The sequence below is a fragment of the Myotis lucifugus genome, unplaced genomic scaffold (assembly GCF_000147115.1).
Source record: "Myotis lucifugus unplaced genomic scaffold, Myoluc2.0 scaffold_651, whole genome shotgun sequence".
In the NCBI taxonomy this organism is placed as follows: Eukaryota; Metazoa; Chordata; class Mammalia; order Chiroptera; family Vespertilionidae; genus Myotis; species Myotis lucifugus.
The window spans coordinates 264,635-283,621 of record NW_005871699.1 but is presented as its reverse complement, the minus strand read 5'-3'; the positions used below and the strand labels follow the sequence as shown (position 1 = coordinate 283,621).

Below are 18,987 nucleotides of genomic sequence, written 5' to 3'. Positions count from 1 at the left end.
CAGCCACCATGGCTTCGAGGGCTGAGCCCCTGCACAAATTTCGTGCATCGGGCCTCTAGTAATAATAATATAATATAATAATAATAATAATGCACTACACCTCCCAATCATCCCTAATTAACATTCCAGATACTAGGCTATACCACAGCGAGAGAATGTGGGCCTTGGGACCCACTGATTACTTACTTATTGATAAAGGGTTCAATGAGTTTTGATCTGGCAGACACATGATTTTTTGGAGGACTAAGAAAAGAACCTAATAAAGAAAAGAAGCAGAGTATTATATATAGTCAAGTAGACAAAACCTGAAAATTCAGGCGAAAATATATTTAAATCAATAGTATGGGTCAGCAAGGGTAAAAAGTACTCATATGAGCAAGTACCATACCACAGGTACAAGTCAATGGTTCTTCCTTATGTACTCTCCATCTGCTCCAACCCAATCTCCTCCGACTCCATCCCCTGCCATTTCTAACTGGGTGAGTGGATCCCAGGGAACTATTAGACAGGTAAGATCCACTCTAGACCATTGTGTTTGACAGAAACATGTACAGTGAATACCTAGGTAATTTGTCATGGAGATGAAACACAGTCCTGTGATATAAGCATCATATCCTGCCTCATGGAGCTGTTCAGAAGCTGTGTCATAACTTGGAAAACCTTCTGCACTTTCTAAAGAAAAAAAAGAAAAAACAGTTTTCTCAAGGACGTCACAAATCATGAAGACTGGTAAGTGTATTGCCCTACCAAATCCAAATTGTATTTAGATGTGCTATAGAAATATCCTAAAAAAGCATTTTAAAAACTTTTTTTAACTTTATTTTTCAATTACAGTTTACATTCATATTATTTTTTTCAGTCTCAGGTGTACAACACAGTGGTTAGACAACCATATACTTTACAAAGTATTTCCCCTGATATTTCAGTGCCCACCTGGCACCATACATAGTTATTACAATATTATTGACTATTCCCTATGCTATAGTTTACATTCCTATGACTGATTTCTAACTACCAACTTGTACTCCTTAATACCTTCACTTTTTTTACCCAATCCTCCATGCCCCACCCCTCTGGCAACCATTTGTCTGTTCTCTGTTTCTAGGAGTCTGTTTCTGTTTTGTTTGTTCGTTTATATTATTCTTTAGATTCCACATATAAGTGAAATCATATAGTATCTGTCTTTCTCTGACTGACTTATTTCATTTAGCATAATACTCCCTAGGTTCATCCGTGCTATCACAAATGATAAGATTTCATTCTTTTTTATGGCTGAGTAATATTTCATCATATACTATACATGTACCACAGATTTTTATCCACTCATCTATTGGTGGGAACTTGGATTGCTTCCATATCTTGGTTATTGTAAATAACACTTGCAATGAACACAGAGGTGCATATATTCTTTCTGGTTGGTGTTTCAGGATTCTTAGTATATATATATACCCAGAAGTGGAATTGCTGGGTCCTAAGACAGTTCCATTTTTAATTTTTTGAGGACTCTCCACATTGTTTTCCATAGCAACTGCACCAATCTGCATTCCTATCAACAGTGCACGAGGGTTCCCTTTTCTCCACATCCTTGCCAACACTTGTTTGCTGACTTATTGCTGACAGCCATTCTGACAGCTGTGAAATGATATCTCATTGTGGATTTAATTTTTATTTCTCTGATGATTAGTGACCTTGAGCATCTTTTTATATGTCTATTGACTATTTGTATCTCCTCTTTGGAGAAGTGTCTATTCAGATCCTTTGTCCATTTTTAATGGGATTATTCATTTTTTGGTGCTGAGTTGTATGAATTCTTTATAAACGTTAGATATCAGATCTATCACTGGTGAATATTTTCTCCCATTCCATGGGTTGTCTTTTTGTTTTATTGATGGTTTCTTTTGCTGTGCAAACCCTTTTAGTTTAATGTAATCTCATTTTTTTTATTTTTTTATTTTGTTTCCCTTGTCTGAGAAGACATATCAAAACAAGTATTGCTAAGAGAAATGTCAGAGGTTTTACTGCCTATGTTTTCTTCTAGGAGTTCTAGGTTTCAAGTCTTACATTCAAATTTTTAATGTATTTTGAGTTTATTCTTGTACACGGTATAAGAAGGTGGTCTAGTTTCATTATTTTGCATATACCTGTCCAATTTTCCCAACACCAGCTATTAAAATGGTGTCTTTACCCCTTTGTATGTTCTTGCCTCCTTTGTCAAATATAAATGACCTTATAGGCATGGGTTTATTTCTGGGCTCTCTATTCTGTTCCATTGAGCTATATGTCTGTTTTTATGCCAGTACCATCCTGTTTTGATTACTATAGCTTTGTAACATAGTTTGATATCCAGTAAGCATCCCCCAACTTTGTTCTTCTTTCTCAAGATTGCTGGGGCTACTCAAGGTCTTTTGTGGTTCCATATAAACTTTTGGATTATTTGTTCTAGTTCTGTAAAATACACCATTGATATTTTGATGGGAATTGCAGTGAATCTACAATTTCTTAATTTCTCTACACATAAGCCCTTATAATATGAGATAACAGACTCACTGAAAATGAGGGCTTTTGTCTAGACTAGAGCAATCCTCAGTTATGTTATCAAAGAGAGTCACAGGCCTCTCCATTGCACAATGGTCAGTGCTATTTACAATCATGCCTTGCTTTATGACAATGATTCCTCTTCTGATTTCTCTCTACCGTCACAAAAAGGAGTGTCTACTCTTAGAGACAATGGTAGCATTGGGACACAACAGAAATTTCAGAATAATGATTTAAGCATGGACGCTGGAGCCCCACTGTGTTTAAGTTTGAATCTCTGCTCACCACTTATTTACTATATCATCTTGGGCTTCGCTTCTGGTCCTTCATTTTGGGAGAATGAAGATAATAATCAAAATCTCCCTTTTTTGGTGAGGATCTAAAGAGCTAACTAAGTAAAGATCTTATATAGTGCGTGGTACAAGGTAAACACTCACTAATTATTATCTGTTAATACCGCAGATAATCCTCCCAAAAGCAAGACTCCAATCAATATTGATAGCTCAATTCAATATTGCCCTTTATTATGTTGCCAAGCTTACAGATCTACAGATGAAAGCACAACTAACTACAAAAAACGGTTCAGAACTTTCTGTAATGCAGCCCTTGAAACATGGGGCCACTTCATAGTATAGACCATTTTATAACATAATTCTTTTGTCACATGGATATACATAGATGCTGAGAGGATATCGTCTGAGAAGAGTGACCTACCTGCTTTAGAGTAAATTCTCTACCAGACAGCAGAATATTATATGGAAATAATATGATAAAACTATAACTCATAATTATTTCCTAAAACCATCCAGAAAATGAATATCAAAAAGGTTACAACAGGAGAGAAACCAAGATGGTGGCATAGGTAAACTCTGGAAATTGCTGCCTCGCACAACCACTTCAAAAATACAACTAAAAGACAAAACAGACATCGTCCAGAACCACAGGAAGGCTGGCTGAGTGGAAATTCTACAACTAGAAGGAAAGAAAAAAGCACACTGAGACTCAGAGGAGGTGCAGAAGTACAGTGCAGAGGTACGGAGGCGCATGTGGAAAGGGTTGGCAACTGAGGACATGGTAGTCTTTTTCAATCGGGAGGGAGTCTCAAGCTTCCGACTGCTCTGAACTCCAGTTCTGGGCAAGTCTCTGGGGACCCAGACTCATATGGGGAGAAACTGGACTGTCTGGCAGCGGGCGGAACTCGAGGGCGGCTTTCTCTCAAAGGTGCTTGCAGCGATTACCAGGACACTGAGACTTGGGGCCCCTTAGGGCAGGGCTGAGGATCAGCCATAGCTGTTGCTCTCTGCCTGTTGATTTCCTGAGACCCCGCCCCAGCTGTGCAGAGGCTTTTGCATATAAATGGCCTGGCCCTTTGCAATCTAAAATTACCTAACAAACTGCAGCTAGGTCAGAGAGACCCAGAACTTCCAAAAGAAGGCCCAAGGCCCCACAGCAGCTTGCACTGCCTCACCGCTGGGCCTCATCTGGGCACCTCCACATCCCAAACAAAGAAGAGGAATCTGCAGATATCTCCATAGCTCCTGCTGGGTAGCCTCAGGCAGAGGCTAAATTAGCACCTCCTTAGAGATCCAAGAGCCAGTGTACCCAGTGGTCAGAGTGGGACCATCCAGATTACAACTCCTCAGATCCATAAGGGACACACTCAGGGGGCAGACTCAGTGAGCACCAAAGCCCTACTGAAGAAAGTCTTGCCCCAGAAGGGTGTCTCCAGCACAGAAGTTCTCCCACTGTAGACACAGCTGATTCTCACAGCCAATTGGCCTGGAGGACAATTCCTCCCAGTGATACCTACAACAATCAAGGCTTAACTACAACAAGACTGTGCACAAAGCCCACAAAGGAGTGCACCAAGAGTGTCCACCTCAGGTAATTGGGGAGGCTGAGCCACTGGGCCCTATAGGACACCTAGCACAGAAAGCGACTCTATCAACACAGGGAAGCATAAAAAATGTGGAGACAAAGAAACAGGTCACAAATGACAGAAATGGAGGAAAGCAAACTACTGGATATAGAGGTCAAAACCAAACTTATAAGGTTTTTCAAGAATTTTCTAGAAACCGCCGATAAATTTAGTGAGACCCTCAAGAAATCTAGTAAGACCCTCGAGGATATGAACAAGGACCAACTAGAAATTAAGCATACACTGACTGAAATAAAGAATATTATACAGAGATCCAACAGCACACTAGAGGATCGCAAGAATCAAGTCAAAGATTTGAAATACGAAGAAGCAACAATCACCCAACCGGAAAAACAAAAAGAAAAAAGAATCCAAAAATATGAAGATAGTGTAAGGAGCCTCTGGGACAACTTCAAGCATACCAACATCTGAATTATGGAGGTGCCAGAAGAAGAGAGAGAGCAAGATATTGAAAACCTATTTGAAGAAATAATGACAGAAAACTTCCCCTACCTGGTGAAAGAAATAGACTTACAAGTCCAGGAAGCGCAGAGAACCCCAAACAAAAGGAATCCAAAGAGGACCACACCAAGACACATCATAATTAAAATGCCAAGAGCAAAAGACAAAGAGAGAATCTTAAAAGCAGCAAGAGAAAAAAAGTCAGTTACCTACAAGGGAGTACCCATACGACTGTCAGCTGATTTCTCAACAGAAACTATGCAGGCCAGAAGGGAGTGGCAAGAAATATTCAAAGTGATGAATAGCAAGAACCTACAACCTAGATTACTTTATCCAGCAAAGCTATCATTCAGAATTGAAGGTCAGATAAAGAGCTTCACACACAAGAAAAAGCTAAAGGAGTTCATCACCACCAAACCAGTATTATATCCTTTAAGAAGAGGAAGAAGAAGAAAAGGGTAAAGATACAAATTATGAACAACAAATACACATCTATCAACAAGTGAATCTAAAAATCAAGTGAATAAATAATCTGATGAACAGAATAAACTGGTGATTATAATAGAATCAGGGCATAGAAAGGGAGTGGACTGACTATTCTCGGGGGGGAAATGGGTGTGGGGGGTGCGGGAAGAGACTGGACAAAAATCGTACACCTATGGATGAGGACAGTGGGTGGGGGTAAGGGCAGAGGGTGGGGTGGGAACCGGGTGGAGGGGAGCTATAGGGGGAAAAAAGAGGAACAACTGTAATAATCTGAACAATAAAGATTTAATTTAAAAAATAAAATAAAATAAATAAAATAAAATGGTATTGAAACCATCATATGAAAAACAGAAAAAAAAAGTTACAACAAAATCAAAAGCATGAAGGGAAATTATCAATGAAAAGGCTGTAACTATTTTTACATCAATACAATTCTGTACAAACAAAAATTTTTAACCTCTGTATTAAACATTAAGACTTTAAGTTGAAAAAAAAATAATATGCCGTAACCGGTTTGGCTCAGTGGATAGAGTGTCGGCCTGCGGACTGAAAGGTCCCAGGTTCGATTCTGGTCAAGGGCATGTACCTTGGTTGCGGTCACATCCCCAGTAGGGGGTGTGCAGGAGGCAGCTGATCGATGTTTCTCTCTCATCGATGTTTCTAACTCTCTATCCCTCTCCCTTCCTCTCTGTAAAAAAATCAATAAAAATATTTTAAAAATAATAATAACAATATTAGCCCAGCCAGTGTGGCTCAATGGTTGAGCCTCAATCCATGAACCAAGAAGTCACCGGTTCAATTCCTAGTCAGGGCACATGCCCAGGTTGTGGGCTTGATCTCCAGTAGGGGGAGTAAAGGAGGCAGCCAACAGAGGTGTCTCATTGATGTTTCTATCTCTCTATCCCTCTCCCTTCCTCTTTCTCTAAAATCAATAAAAATATTTTTTTAAATCTTATATAACACAATAGCGAACTAATTAATAGCCTCTACTCGACCAACAGCTGAAACACAGATTTGCAAAATCATTTCCATTATATTGCCATAGAAAAACATCAGGTTTCCTTCCCCTCACCCACCCCTTTGCTTTTTTCCTAAAGATTTTTTTATTGACTTTTAGAGGAGGTGGGAGGGAGAGGGAGAAAGAGAAAGAATCATAGATGTGAGAGCAAAATATTGACAGGCTGCCTCTGCTCCCTCCTTACTGGGGATCAAGCCTGCAATCCAGGCATGTGCCCTGACTGGGAATCTAACCAGCAACCTTTCGGTGCACCAGACAACCAAGTGAGCCACACAAGCCAAGTGAGCCACACACCCCTTTTCTTAACTCCTTTTCTGAACTATTACCCAGAAAGGAAAGCAAATAACTGTATTCTTAGCTACTTTAGTACCTGTCATTGTCTATTTCTGAACCCTTAGTCCTATTACCAATGTCTTCAGAATTTAGAGATTACAGCTAATGGGAGACTAATTACAGTATCAGCAGTACAATTAGGCAAACAGGAACCAAGGAAGTGACACCTGGAAGGTTCACCAACTACCTGGGTTGGGGCCATAGCCAGGATGGCAAAACATCTCTGGCCTGAGAAATATTCCTCCCTACTCCACTCCAAAGCTACCTCTGAAGGAGGAAGGGATGGAAAGGACTCTCTTTTCTCATCTGTAAACCTTGGGATTTTCTGAAACAAAAAGGCTATTTTCATTCTAGTCCTGACAATTAATCACCTATTCTTTGTCTCTGCTTAAACAATGCACCATAGAAAGGACACATCGTTTTGGGAGAATTCCAAGCACTAGGAAATAAAAGCCCTGAAGGTTTAATTGCTAAACCTCTCAAAGAACAGGCTACCCAAATCCATGCACATAAAACAGATGTAAGATTAGAAGATTACTTTTACTGAGAAAGCATGAATTCAACACAGGACATAAGCAAGTTAACTTAGCCAAAATCTATAAATGTACAATGTAGTTTCTAGAGCAGTTTCACCTTTCTTCTACAATATAAGTTAATACATAATTATCACAACAAGTTTCGGATTTTCATTTTATATTTTGTATTCTTACCAACTTTAGGAGGGTTAAAAGGTGTCTCTTTTAACCGCTTTTCCAATTCTGCAAGGGATGTGTTATTAATGATATCCTGCAAACCAGTAAGCAGAGAATTACAAGCCTTCATCATCTCAGTACAATATATATTAAAGAGATACTGCCCCCTTGTGTTCTTTAAAGAAACACAAGAGTGGAGTCATCATTTATTCAATGTGAAAGAAAACCAGCAAGTTTAACTTTCAGCATATAGAAGGTTTAGTCATATGAAAGAGTTTAAACAGATGTGCTAAATATTTACAGACCTTGGGCCAGAAAGCTATATTTGTTCTTATACTGTGCTGACATTCATTTCACTCAGCTGTATAAAGTCACTTCACAAAGTAGTAAATGATTGCACCTTTACCTGAATTTTCTTGATTAGAACATATATAAAATAAGGAAAATAAAGGAAGAAGTGTGTGCCTGTGTAACCTATTCAAAAATACATTATATATCTTTTTTTTTGGAATAGTTGACACACTTTATTGAGATAAAATGTGCAAAAAAATCTGATTAATACTTAAATGTATTAAATTCATTTTACATAGGCTGATATCATTCCCTATACATTATATATCTTAATGTTAAAAACGTACATTCAAAAAGAATAAAGGGGGGGGAAATACAATTCCACCACCCAAAGATAACCGCTATTCACATTTTGATATATTTATTTCTAGTCTTTTGCCAATTCTTTTTTCCTTTTACGTTCTTCTCTTTTTTCTTTTTTGGAGATGGATTTTAACAATAACATTTAAATAGACCAGAATTCCAAAGCTCTTAGTAGCAATTTTGAGAATTTCAAATATTGTTCAAATTTTTTAAATACCTTAAAAGGTTGTGTGCTGGCCATCAATTTAGTATCCAAGAGCCTAAAAACAAAAGAATTTTTAATAAGGTAAACAAAATGTATATCAATGTTCAAAATGTATTTTACTCAAATGAATAGCCTATTGTCTTAAAAGTGGACAGGGAAATTAAGCACATTAGCCATTGTGAGCCTGGCGCTGGCATCCCTAATAGGTTAGACTGGGAACTTGGTCTCCTCACCCAGGGACTTCATCAAGAGGCTGTGGGAGAGTCCACACTCTGCCATACACAGAGCACAAGTTCTGGATTTGCTTGTACCCAGAGAGGGTGTGGGCTACATCAACCTCAAGGAGAAGTCAAATATCCTCATATGTTTTTACATGGCTCAAATACTGCTACAGGTTTAACATTGCCAAGTCGTTACTATCTACCACCACTACCCAGGTTTGTACACTATAAATTCTTGGAGGGTCAAAATCTGCATTTGGTAGGTTTATACTATTGTAGTTACTTCTTACTACTCTGTTTCAGTGAATGGAATAATAAAAAACAGAGAGAGACTAATAAAAACTGTTTCTTTTCACATAAGTGTGAACACTAGATAATAGGACAGAAATATCCTGGCTATAAGAGAAACTGCTTTTTTGCCTCTCCTGTCCCTCTTCAAACAGGTCTTCAAATGCAGAGGCTTGCTCTGTAGGCTCCACATGACCGATATGTGATCTATCAGACATGTGACATATCAGAATTAGCATGCAATATTAATTGTGGAAAACACAGATAAAGGCACAGACTTAAAATTGAGGGGAAAAACTCTAGGTAGATAGTTCTTGACAGAGTACAGAATACTCTCAACTGGATAGTTGACAATATCCAACTATATATTCAACTATATCCAATATTCAACTGAATACTCTCAACTAGACACTTCACTGTGACAAGGTACATCCAACATACAGGAAAGATAAAAGCCAACTCAAGAAAACTTCACCAATTCTTCAGACATCAAGACATGGGATGAGACCTAGCCAGTTTGGCTCAGTGAATATAGCACCGGCCTGCAGACTGAAGGGTCCCGGGTTCAATTCTGGTCAAGGGCACATGCTCGGGTTGTAGGCTTGATCCCCAGTAGGGGACATGCAGGAGGCAGCCAATCAATGATTCTCTCTCATCATTGATGTAACTATCTCTCTCTCTCCCTCTCCTTTCCTCTATGAAATCAATAAAAATTTTTTTTTTTTTAAAAAGACATGGGATGAGGAAAAAAATGGAATTGCTAATTTCACTCAGTTCAAATTCTGGTATTAATAGATAACAAAACCAATCATCTATAATAATAAAAGGGTAATATGCTAATTAGACCAGACATCGAAACGACCTTCCGGACGAAGCCGGGGCTGGGAGGGCTGAGGCAAGTTGCTACCGCAAGGGCCGAGGCAAGCTGCCGCAGCTGCGAGGGCAGAGCCCTTTGCACAAATTTCGTGCATTGGGCCTCTAGTCAATTATAAAAGCAAACCATTACAAACTTGGAGCTATTAAATAAAAGATTTCCCAGCTTATATGAAGTGGATTGTAATCATGATCTAATGGATTCAAAAAATTACTATACACCTATTTGTATTACATACGCCATGATGACTATTTTAAATGAAAGACAAATCTGGAAAGGAATCTTACTTGGGGAAAACAGATGTTGTCATCTCCTTAAATTCATTTAATTCCTAAAAAACAAGAAAGTGGACTTGTTACACTTTTACTGTTACACTAATAGTTTTAAAAACATACATAAATATTTCTAGTTCCATAGGTCTCTTCTTAAACTAACTATTATACCTCATACAGGCCCTTTAAAGCTAAATTGCCAGACCTGTTTCTAGTTGATAATAACTTTTTATAAGTACCGCGCGCTAACCAATTGCGCCACTGGAGCTCCGATAATAACTTTTTAAATCTTCATTATTTCCTCACTGATTGGGAATCATATGGCCTGATACGAAACCTTTGCATAACCAATACAAACAAATATAAGTATTTTATGACTGAAATAGGAGGGGGGGACATAGGTTTCTATTATATATAGAAAACTTTCAGCAATAACTCTATTACACAAATTCATCATTATAGAGAGAATAGAAATTTTATTTTAAAAAATGGTTTATACAGGAAATGAATACTGTAAACTAGATTATTCTTTTATTGGGAATACCTTTGAAATGTTAGTTAAAATGACCACTAAAGACCAACCGGCGTGCGTCAGTGGTTGAATATCAATCTATGAACCAGGAGGTCACAGTTCTATTCCTGTTCAGGGCACATGCCCAGGTTGTGGGCTTGATCCCCAGGAGGGGGCATGCAGGAGGCAGCCAATCAATGATTCTCTCTCATCATTGATGTTTCTATCTCTCCCTCTTTCCCTCTCCCTTCCTCTCTGAAATCAATAAAAAAAAATATATTAAAAATTATAAAAAATAAAAGTTACCATTAAAACACACACTTTCCAATATACACACAATTCCTGTTTTAGCTACTCAGAAAATTGCTAACGTGGCACCAATAGCAAGTACCTACATTAGATAATTCATTTCCCAAGTTTATTTTGATCAGGAAGTCTAAAGCTGAATGAGACTGCTCTAATTTTAAATTAACTCATTTATATGCATAATTGCCTCAATAGACTGACAGTCATTCTCCTGACCCTTTGTAACTACACTTCTCTTCAGCCATTCCCAATGAGCTCTTCAAACCTGTAAATACAGATTGTATGTAGCTACTTTGTAAAATTTACCAGCTTTCAAATGGCTATCATTAAATTAGTGGACAATACATGAACAAGGGGTTTCAATTCTAACCCAAACAAAAATGCAATGAGGACTGTTTATAATCTCTCAATACCATTACAAAGCTTGACAAGCAAGAAAATTTAGAATTATGGCTACTTCCAGGGCCAGCAATAGCAAAGTTCTAAACCAGCGCCTTCTAAAAGGTCATATAGAAGTACCATAAAGATTAAGAAGAGACTTTCCCTTAAAAGGTAGCTCCAAAATAAGGATTCTTTAGTTACTTTTAAATGCATATTTTGGTACCAGTGTTTGTAAAAGTTCTACCATTTTACGTAGGTTTTCTCATTTATATCACTGCTTCCAAAGATAGATGGAAAAAAACAACTTTCTCCTCTGACAATGATAGAACATAAGTTAAGTAACTTACTCAGGTTACCTTACTAATAATGCAAGGGATAAAACCACTCATCCTAATCCACCGCCTATTTTGCAACAGATCATGTGGCTCTTTCTACTAAAATGTGATTCAAACATAGTTTCATTCAAGGTAACATTTATTAAGAGCTTACCTACAAAATGCTATGCTAGGCATTTATTTTGTTTGTTTGTTATGCTAGGCATTTAAACAAAGACAATAACAAGGTTATAGTCCTTGTCCAAGACACTAATCACCTAACAGGAGAAGGAGGTTAAGCTGTAAAGACAAAATTCATGCACCATAACAGGCACACAATTCTGTGGGAGGTCAGAAAAAGGAAAGATCACCTGTTGGGCAAGGCAGCAGGCAGGGAAAACTTCCTGGAGGAGGCATAAGCTGGACCATGGTAAGATAGGTAAAGTTGGATACAGCAAGCATTGAGAACGGCTAGAGAAAATTCAAGTTGGAGGAAATTATATTCCGAAATCACAAACATACAAAGCACTTCTCAGGGAACAAATGAGCCATTCTGGCTTGGAATAAGGAGAATAACGAGTGGCTAGACTATGCGAGAAGGTTTAGGTCAAATCATAGAAAGCTTAATATGCCAAGCTAAAAAGAATCAACTGTATAGAGAAACAAAGAATGTGGCATTAGTTCAGAATTTTAAGCAGGGTCAGTGATGCGAACAGAGACATACATTATCAGAAGATTATAAAACTGGCACACTGGGAAGGCACTCATTTGTTCAATCAATATTCAATGCCTCCAATGTGCCAAACTCTGCTTGGTATCCAAAACACCTATAAATACAGTATTAAATACACTTTCCTCACTGATAACTTCATTGCTTTAAAGGTCAAAAAGTCATGAGAGCCCGGCTGGTGTGGCTCAGAGGTAGAGCATCAACCCAGGAACCAAAAGGTCATTGGTTCGATTCCGGGCCAGGGCGTATGCTGGGGTTGTGAGCTCGAGCCCCAGTAGGGGGCGTGCAGGCAGCAGCTGATTGATGATGTTCCTCTCTCATCAATGTTTCTATCTCTCCATCCCTCTTCCTCTCTCTCTCTAAAAATCAATAAAAACATTTTTTTTAAGTGAGAGAAGCTGCTACTTTGGTCTGTTTGGCCAATAAGAGATAAATATTAGATCTTTATATTTATAAAATGCAAATTCACACCCATCACATTTGTTTTGAGACTCACAAGTATGAAGTCTTTGAGTCCCAGAGGGTGATACAGTTGTCATGAGAAGCAGTGACAATCTTAACGTCACAAAAATAGGACAAGGGGAGCAACAGAACCACTGTGTCCACAGCTGGGCTCCAGTGGACTTTTCTAAAGGAAAGTCATCAAGATGCTGCTGGGACAATGTCCCCTAAGAAATGGGAAGTAACTGAGGCTTTGCAGATGTATAAGTTTAGACTAAACTCCAAAGCAGGTATCTTCCAATCCAGAAGGAATAATAGATTAATCTGGTGGCAGCTGAAAGCAGAGGTTGGCAAACTATGGACTGCAGGCCAAATCTGGCCCACCACCTATTTTTTAAGTAAAGTTTTAGGACAAAGCCACATCCATTTCTTGATGCATTCTATGGCAGTTTTGGGACTACAATGGCAGTGTTGGGTTATAACAGAGGCTATGCAGCCTGGAAAGCCCCAAATACTTACCTTACCACTTGGCCCTTTATAGGAAAAGTTTACCTACCAACCTATGATTTAAAGGATGGGCTGAAGGTTAAAGTGAGTCAGGGAATCCTGCCTGGAATTTGCTGAACTCCAGATGAAAAACAGGCTAGTTGCAATTGAAATGAAAAGAATCCAAATGCAAGACACAGCATGGAAACAAAATTGTCAGGATTTTTAACTGACCAGGTCCGGGAGGAAGAGAAAGAGTCAAAACCAATGTTAAAAATAGTCTTGGTTACTGGGTATTATTTATAATAAAGGAATCAATAGAAGGAACTGATTTTGAGGCAGTAAGAAAGAAAGAAAGGTAGTGCAAGTTACATATCTCCTCTGAAACTTGTAAATTTTAAATACCATTTAGTCTGAAGGCTCTCCAGGTAGGGACGTGTGGAATCTAGCATCAACTGTGTTCCCAGTTCTAAGAGGAGCTGGAGAGACTAATGTCAGCGTCCTCAGCTGAAGTTATAAAAGTGAGTGAGACCACTAAACGACATAAAATATGGAGAGAAAATACAGGAGATGGGAGGACAAGTGAGATGAGGCCATGTGCAGTTAGGGAACAGAGGGGAAGAGACAGAAGAGAAGCTCTTTTCCTGAGCCAAAGAAGCTCATGCTTTCCTGCACTGAGACGACTTGGCTCCAAAAGTGAAAGAAAAAAACAAGGTCAACAGAGAATCTAAGGGAAGCAGCTTAGCAAGAGGTAATCAAGAACTTTGCAGGAGCTGATCCAGCTCACTTGACCTAATGCACCACTCTGCTTCAATGGCCCTGCTATGTCTAATGTTAGCGGTAGCAAACTAGATAACCACACCTGTGGCTGAGAAATCCCTACCCAGCATTAATTGAGCAAACCACTGACATTAAGATAAAACAAATGTTTAGCCTTGCTCTGGCAATGGCAGATGACTGAAGATCCCTTAAAATGGCCTGTACATACATGTACACCCCTTCAAAAATGTACAACTAAGCCCAGCCGGTGTGGCTCAGTGGTTGAGCATCCACCCATGAACCAGGAACTTAACCGTTTGATTCCTGGTCAGGGCATACTCCCAGGTTGCTGGCTTGATCTCCAGTAGGAGAGGCGTGCAGGAGGCAGCCAATCAATGATTCTCTCTCATCAATGATTCTCTCTCATCATTGATGTTTCTATCTCTCTCTGAAATCAATAAAAACATATTTTTTTTAAAAAATGTACACCTAAGCACATGATCTCCCTCTCTGGGAACATGCTGCATACAAGAAAACAACACTCAAGTAGAGAACACTCTCTCAGTAATAAAGAACCACGAATTTTCAACACAGGCTGACAAGTCACTTACCTCAGGCAGAGGACAGCAGAACTGATGAACTGTGTGCATAACATCCAAGAGCATATTGTGTCCAATAATAAGTTTTCCCTAAAGAAAGTCAAGGTTAGGAAAAAGACTTCCCGGTACAAAATTATAGTGTGGCTGGAGAGTGAAAACCTATGAGGATTGTCTACTAAACTTATTTTACCACATTAAAAAAGTCATAAATATGTGCAAATAAGAAAATTAGGGTTGGCTTCATTCTTTTTCAATTTTGGGGTGTTAAATATAGAATGCAAAATAAAAGTTCCAAATGGTTTGATTTCATTGATCTTCTTCTCTAATTTTTATTAATCTGGCCACCCACAAGAATCAGGAGTACTAAATTTTGATTGAAGGGCTCAAGTTAAAAAGGTAAAATCTGAAAACACTCAAACTCCAAATATCTACAGTGGGGCCTTGACTTACGAGTTTAATTCATTCCGTGACGGAGCTTGTAACTCAAGTTACTCGTATGTCAAATCTTAAAGTGGCCGAAACCTGTTTGGCTCAGTGGATAGAGCGTCAGCCTGTGGACTGAAAAGTCCCAGGTTCGATTCCGGTCAAGGGCATGTACCTGGGTTGCGGGCACATCCCCAGTAGGAGATGTGCAGGAGGCGGCTGATCGATGTTTCTCTCTCATCGATGTTTCTAACTCTCTATCTCTCTCCCTTCCTCTCTGTAAAAAATCAATAAAATATATTTTAAAAAAATAAATAAATAAATAAATAAATAAATAAATAAATAAAAATCTTAAAGTGAACGAGTGAGACACGTGATGCTGGGCTGATGTTGTGGCGTTCACTGTGATGTTTGCTGCGCCAACTAGAGGTGGGGTATCTGAAGCTGGCTCGTAACCCAAATATTAGCTCACAACTCAAAGCAAAAAATCAGCCGAGAGACGGCTCATATCTCGAAAAACTCGTTAGTCGGGACACTCGTAAGTCAAGGCCCCACCGTACTTTAGAATTGTGTTCTTTAAGACAACTCATTTATTTTTAAAAAATACATAACAAAACTAAAAGATAAAAATGACTTCCTATTATAATAAACTAAATGAATTTTCATTTTCTTTATCTTTGTGTCAAAATTCATGGGGCATGTTTCTTAAATTCCATTTTCAGTAAAATCACTGTGTTCAACCAACTGAAAGTACAATATGTATGCTATAAGTTCACTTCATTTTGATAAAAATTAAACTACCCAAAATGGAGTATCAACTTAGAGCAGCGGTTCTCAACCTGTGGGTTGCGACCCCTTTGGGGGTCGAACGACCCTTTCACAGGGGTCGCATAAATACATCCTGCATATCAGATATTTACATTACGATTCATAACAGTAGCAAAATTACAGTTATGAAGTAGCAATGAAAATAATCTTATGGTTGGGGGTCACCACAACATGAGGAACTGTATTAAAGGGTCACGGCATTAGGAAGGTTGAGAACCACTGACTTAGAGTTAGCTAGCTGGGTGACACCATCCTATATAATCCTATATAAGAAAGAGCTAATATGCTAATTAGACCAGATGGCGGAACTACCTTCAGGAATGACCAGTGGGCAGGGCCACAGGGCCGCAAGGCAGCTGGGGCCGGGAGGGCTGAGCCCCTTGCACAAACTCGTGCATTGGGGCTCTAGTTTTTAACTTAAAGCATCAGGTCGCTACAATGTAGCTTTTTACTATGTCCCAGTGGACCTTCAGAGTAACACTCCTTGACTCATAGGGCTAAACATAATTACTTGAAATAAATAATTCTATATAAAATTTCCCAAATCTAACAGACAAGCTGTCCTTTAGGCTCAGTGTTTCTACACATTCTGAGTACCTAATTCAATGCTAAAATATCAAGTATTGATTGAAACTATAGAAAAGATGTGGAGGAAATCCAATATGGAATACTAACACTAATAAAACCTAATTATATTATAAATGAATACTTAACTATATTATAAATGAAGGAGGCTGAGAAGAAAAGAACTACAAAAATGGTATTGTGACTAGATGTCACAGGTGGTACAAGTTGAAAAACAATCCTATATACTAAAAGCATAGTATGCAAATTGTCCCCTTAACAGAGAGTTTGTCCAGGAGTTCAACCAGGGGGCAGGGCCAGCCAGGGGAAGGGAGGGAGTACCCAGCCGGAAGCCGGCAGCCACTAGGGACTCTACCAGTGCACGAATTTCATGCACTGGGCCTCTAGTATAAACAATAAAAATACTATATTTTAATCTGCAGGATAAATGTATTTCTTTGAGTCCATACTCATACATTTTTTAAATTATTAAATAAACAGGGGAGAAGGGATAGCTCTTCCTTATAAAAGAATTCCAAGAACAAATGTAGAAAGAGGAAAATACAAACTCGCCATACATCAGAGCAATAATGGCCACAGGTAAGCAGGTAAGATCCACTGATAGATGCTGTATTAGTGGGCAAAAGTTTGAGAAAAAAACAAATTTTCATAGGCTCAAATATCTCCCCTGAGATATTTATTAACCACAAAGGGAAAAGTAATAACTTCACAGTGTACAGGTCTAACAGATACCACCTTAAGCAAGTGATTAAGGTCAACATTTTGAACCACCATTTCAGCGGTATTCTTGTATAAACTGTATATCCTCAGTCCAATCATACAAAAGATCAGATAAATCCAAACTGAGGAACATTTGACAAAATGCAAGCAATACTGTTTAAAAATATCAAGCTTACAGGCTGCAGAAGACTAAGGAGAAATAACAAGTAAATGTAATGTGGGATCCTAGATAAAATCATCAACAGAAAAAATACTTAGTGGAAAAACTGATGAAATTCAAATAAGGTCTACAGTTTAATTCATAATACTGTGCCAATGTTACTTTCCTGGTTCTGATAACTGTATGGCTATATAAGATGTTGACATTAGGGGTAGCTAAGTGAGGAACACATGGAAACTCTGTACTATTTTTGCAACTTTGCTGTAAGTGTAAAGTCAGTAAAAATATAGTTTTTAAAACTATAGAAAACATAGATTTACTACAAAGGTGACAGGAAAAGAACTTGGTGTGACATAAATATTTAAGAATATTTACTGTTCACTAGCTTTACAGAGCTTAACTTAAAATGTTAGCATTTTTAAGATATGAACTTTTATATTTTAAACATCTGCATCACTAATAAATAGGGCTTTTTTTCATAGTATGGTTTGTGACATAAACTACCAAAGGTCAGCAACATACTATGAATTATTCTGTGGAAGACAAGAGAGGAAACACAGAAACACAGCAAGATACGGTATCTGAATTTGTACAAGGTGAACACATGTCCCAGCTAACTAAACTATAATGATGGCTACAAGAGAACCCAAAGCCTACTGATGTCCCACATCCCTGTTCTTTAGGGTCAGCTTCAGTCAAGCCAACTACTTATCTGAAGTCTGCTGGCTAAGTGTGTATAATGTAAGCAAATGTGACCAGAAACTCTGCTTTTATACACACCTGTGATCTTAGCCACTTCTGAAGAGACTCCCATCTTTCCTCCAGGCTCATCCAACTTACTCTTCCATTCTGATTATCTTGCTTACTTTAGAGAAGGAGCTCCTAGGAGCCAGCCCTCTTCTGTAATTTCTATTTACCCCAAGTTAAAGACAGGGGTGTGCCTCCTCTCAAGCACTCCTGTTTTGACAAATCTATACCTGCTGGTGAGACAGCCATGGAACTCTGAGAGGGTCTCTACGGCCTTAAAGCTTCTGATGCAAAGCTCAACATCTTAGGGACAAGACGAATCCTTTTCAGGGAAATGAGTCCTTCTCCCAAGGCCAACTACTCAAGGAAAGAAATGAAATTTAGCATCCAAGCAAGCAGTCTGACTTGGATATGTAATTCATAAAACTGCCAGCAGCATGATCCAGTTTATCTATTCAACATGTGGATGCCTCTTTTCCAAAACGACTTAGAAAACAAGAAAAAATGTCTACCATATATAGCACAAAACCCTTTAGCACAGTGGTTCTCAACCTTCCTAATGTCGTGACCCTTTAATACAGTTCCTCATGTTGTGGTGACCCCCAACCATAGAATTATTTTCGTTGCTACTTCATAACTGTAATTTTGCTACTGTTATGAATTGTAATGTAAATATCTGATATGCAGGATGTATTTTCATTGTCACAAATTGAACATAATTAAAGCATAGTGATTAATCACAAAAACAATATGTATTATGTATGTGTTTTCCGATAGTCTTAGGCAACACCTGTGAAAGGGTCGTTCGACCCCCAAAGGGGTTGTGACCCACAGGTTGAGAACCACTGCTCTAGCACATTTACACAAATGGTAAACACATTTTTTAAATATCAAATATTATTTAGGCTATCCGATATAAGATTCCATTAGTTATGTAGAATAACTCAACACAGACAATTATTTTTCATCCTCTAGATCAGCGATTCTCCACCTGTGGAGTCGCAACCTTTGGGGGTTGAACGACCCTTCACAGGGGTCG

The 18,987-nt window shown here is 38.5% G+C and overlaps 1 protein-coding gene across 3 annotated transcripts in view; it reads right to left on the bottom strand.

The window, feature by feature from the left end:
• Positions 1 to 18,987, bottom strand: part of LOC102427204 (poly(A)-specific ribonuclease PARN) — a 63,524-nt gene that overhangs the window by 20,440 nt on the left and 24,097 nt on the right. For 2 of the 3 annotated variants that reach the window (XM_023746285.1, XM_023746286.1), the window contains 6 exons: positions 14,498 to 14,575; positions 9,974 to 10,017; positions 8,316 to 8,358; positions 7,463 to 7,538; positions 562 to 672; positions 187 to 256 (listed from right to left, as the gene is read on the bottom strand). In XM_023746285.1, the coding sequence (XP_023602053.1) occupies positions 187 to 256; positions 562 to 672; positions 7,463 to 7,538; positions 8,316 to 8,358; positions 9,974 to 10,017; positions 14,498 to 14,575 (422 nt within the window). The remainder of the gene's footprint in view (positions 1 to 186; positions 257 to 561; positions 673 to 7,462; positions 7,539 to 8,315; positions 8,359 to 9,973; positions 10,018 to 14,497; positions 14,576 to 18,987) is intronic. The other variant, XM_023746287.1, reaches the window with a different exon arrangement.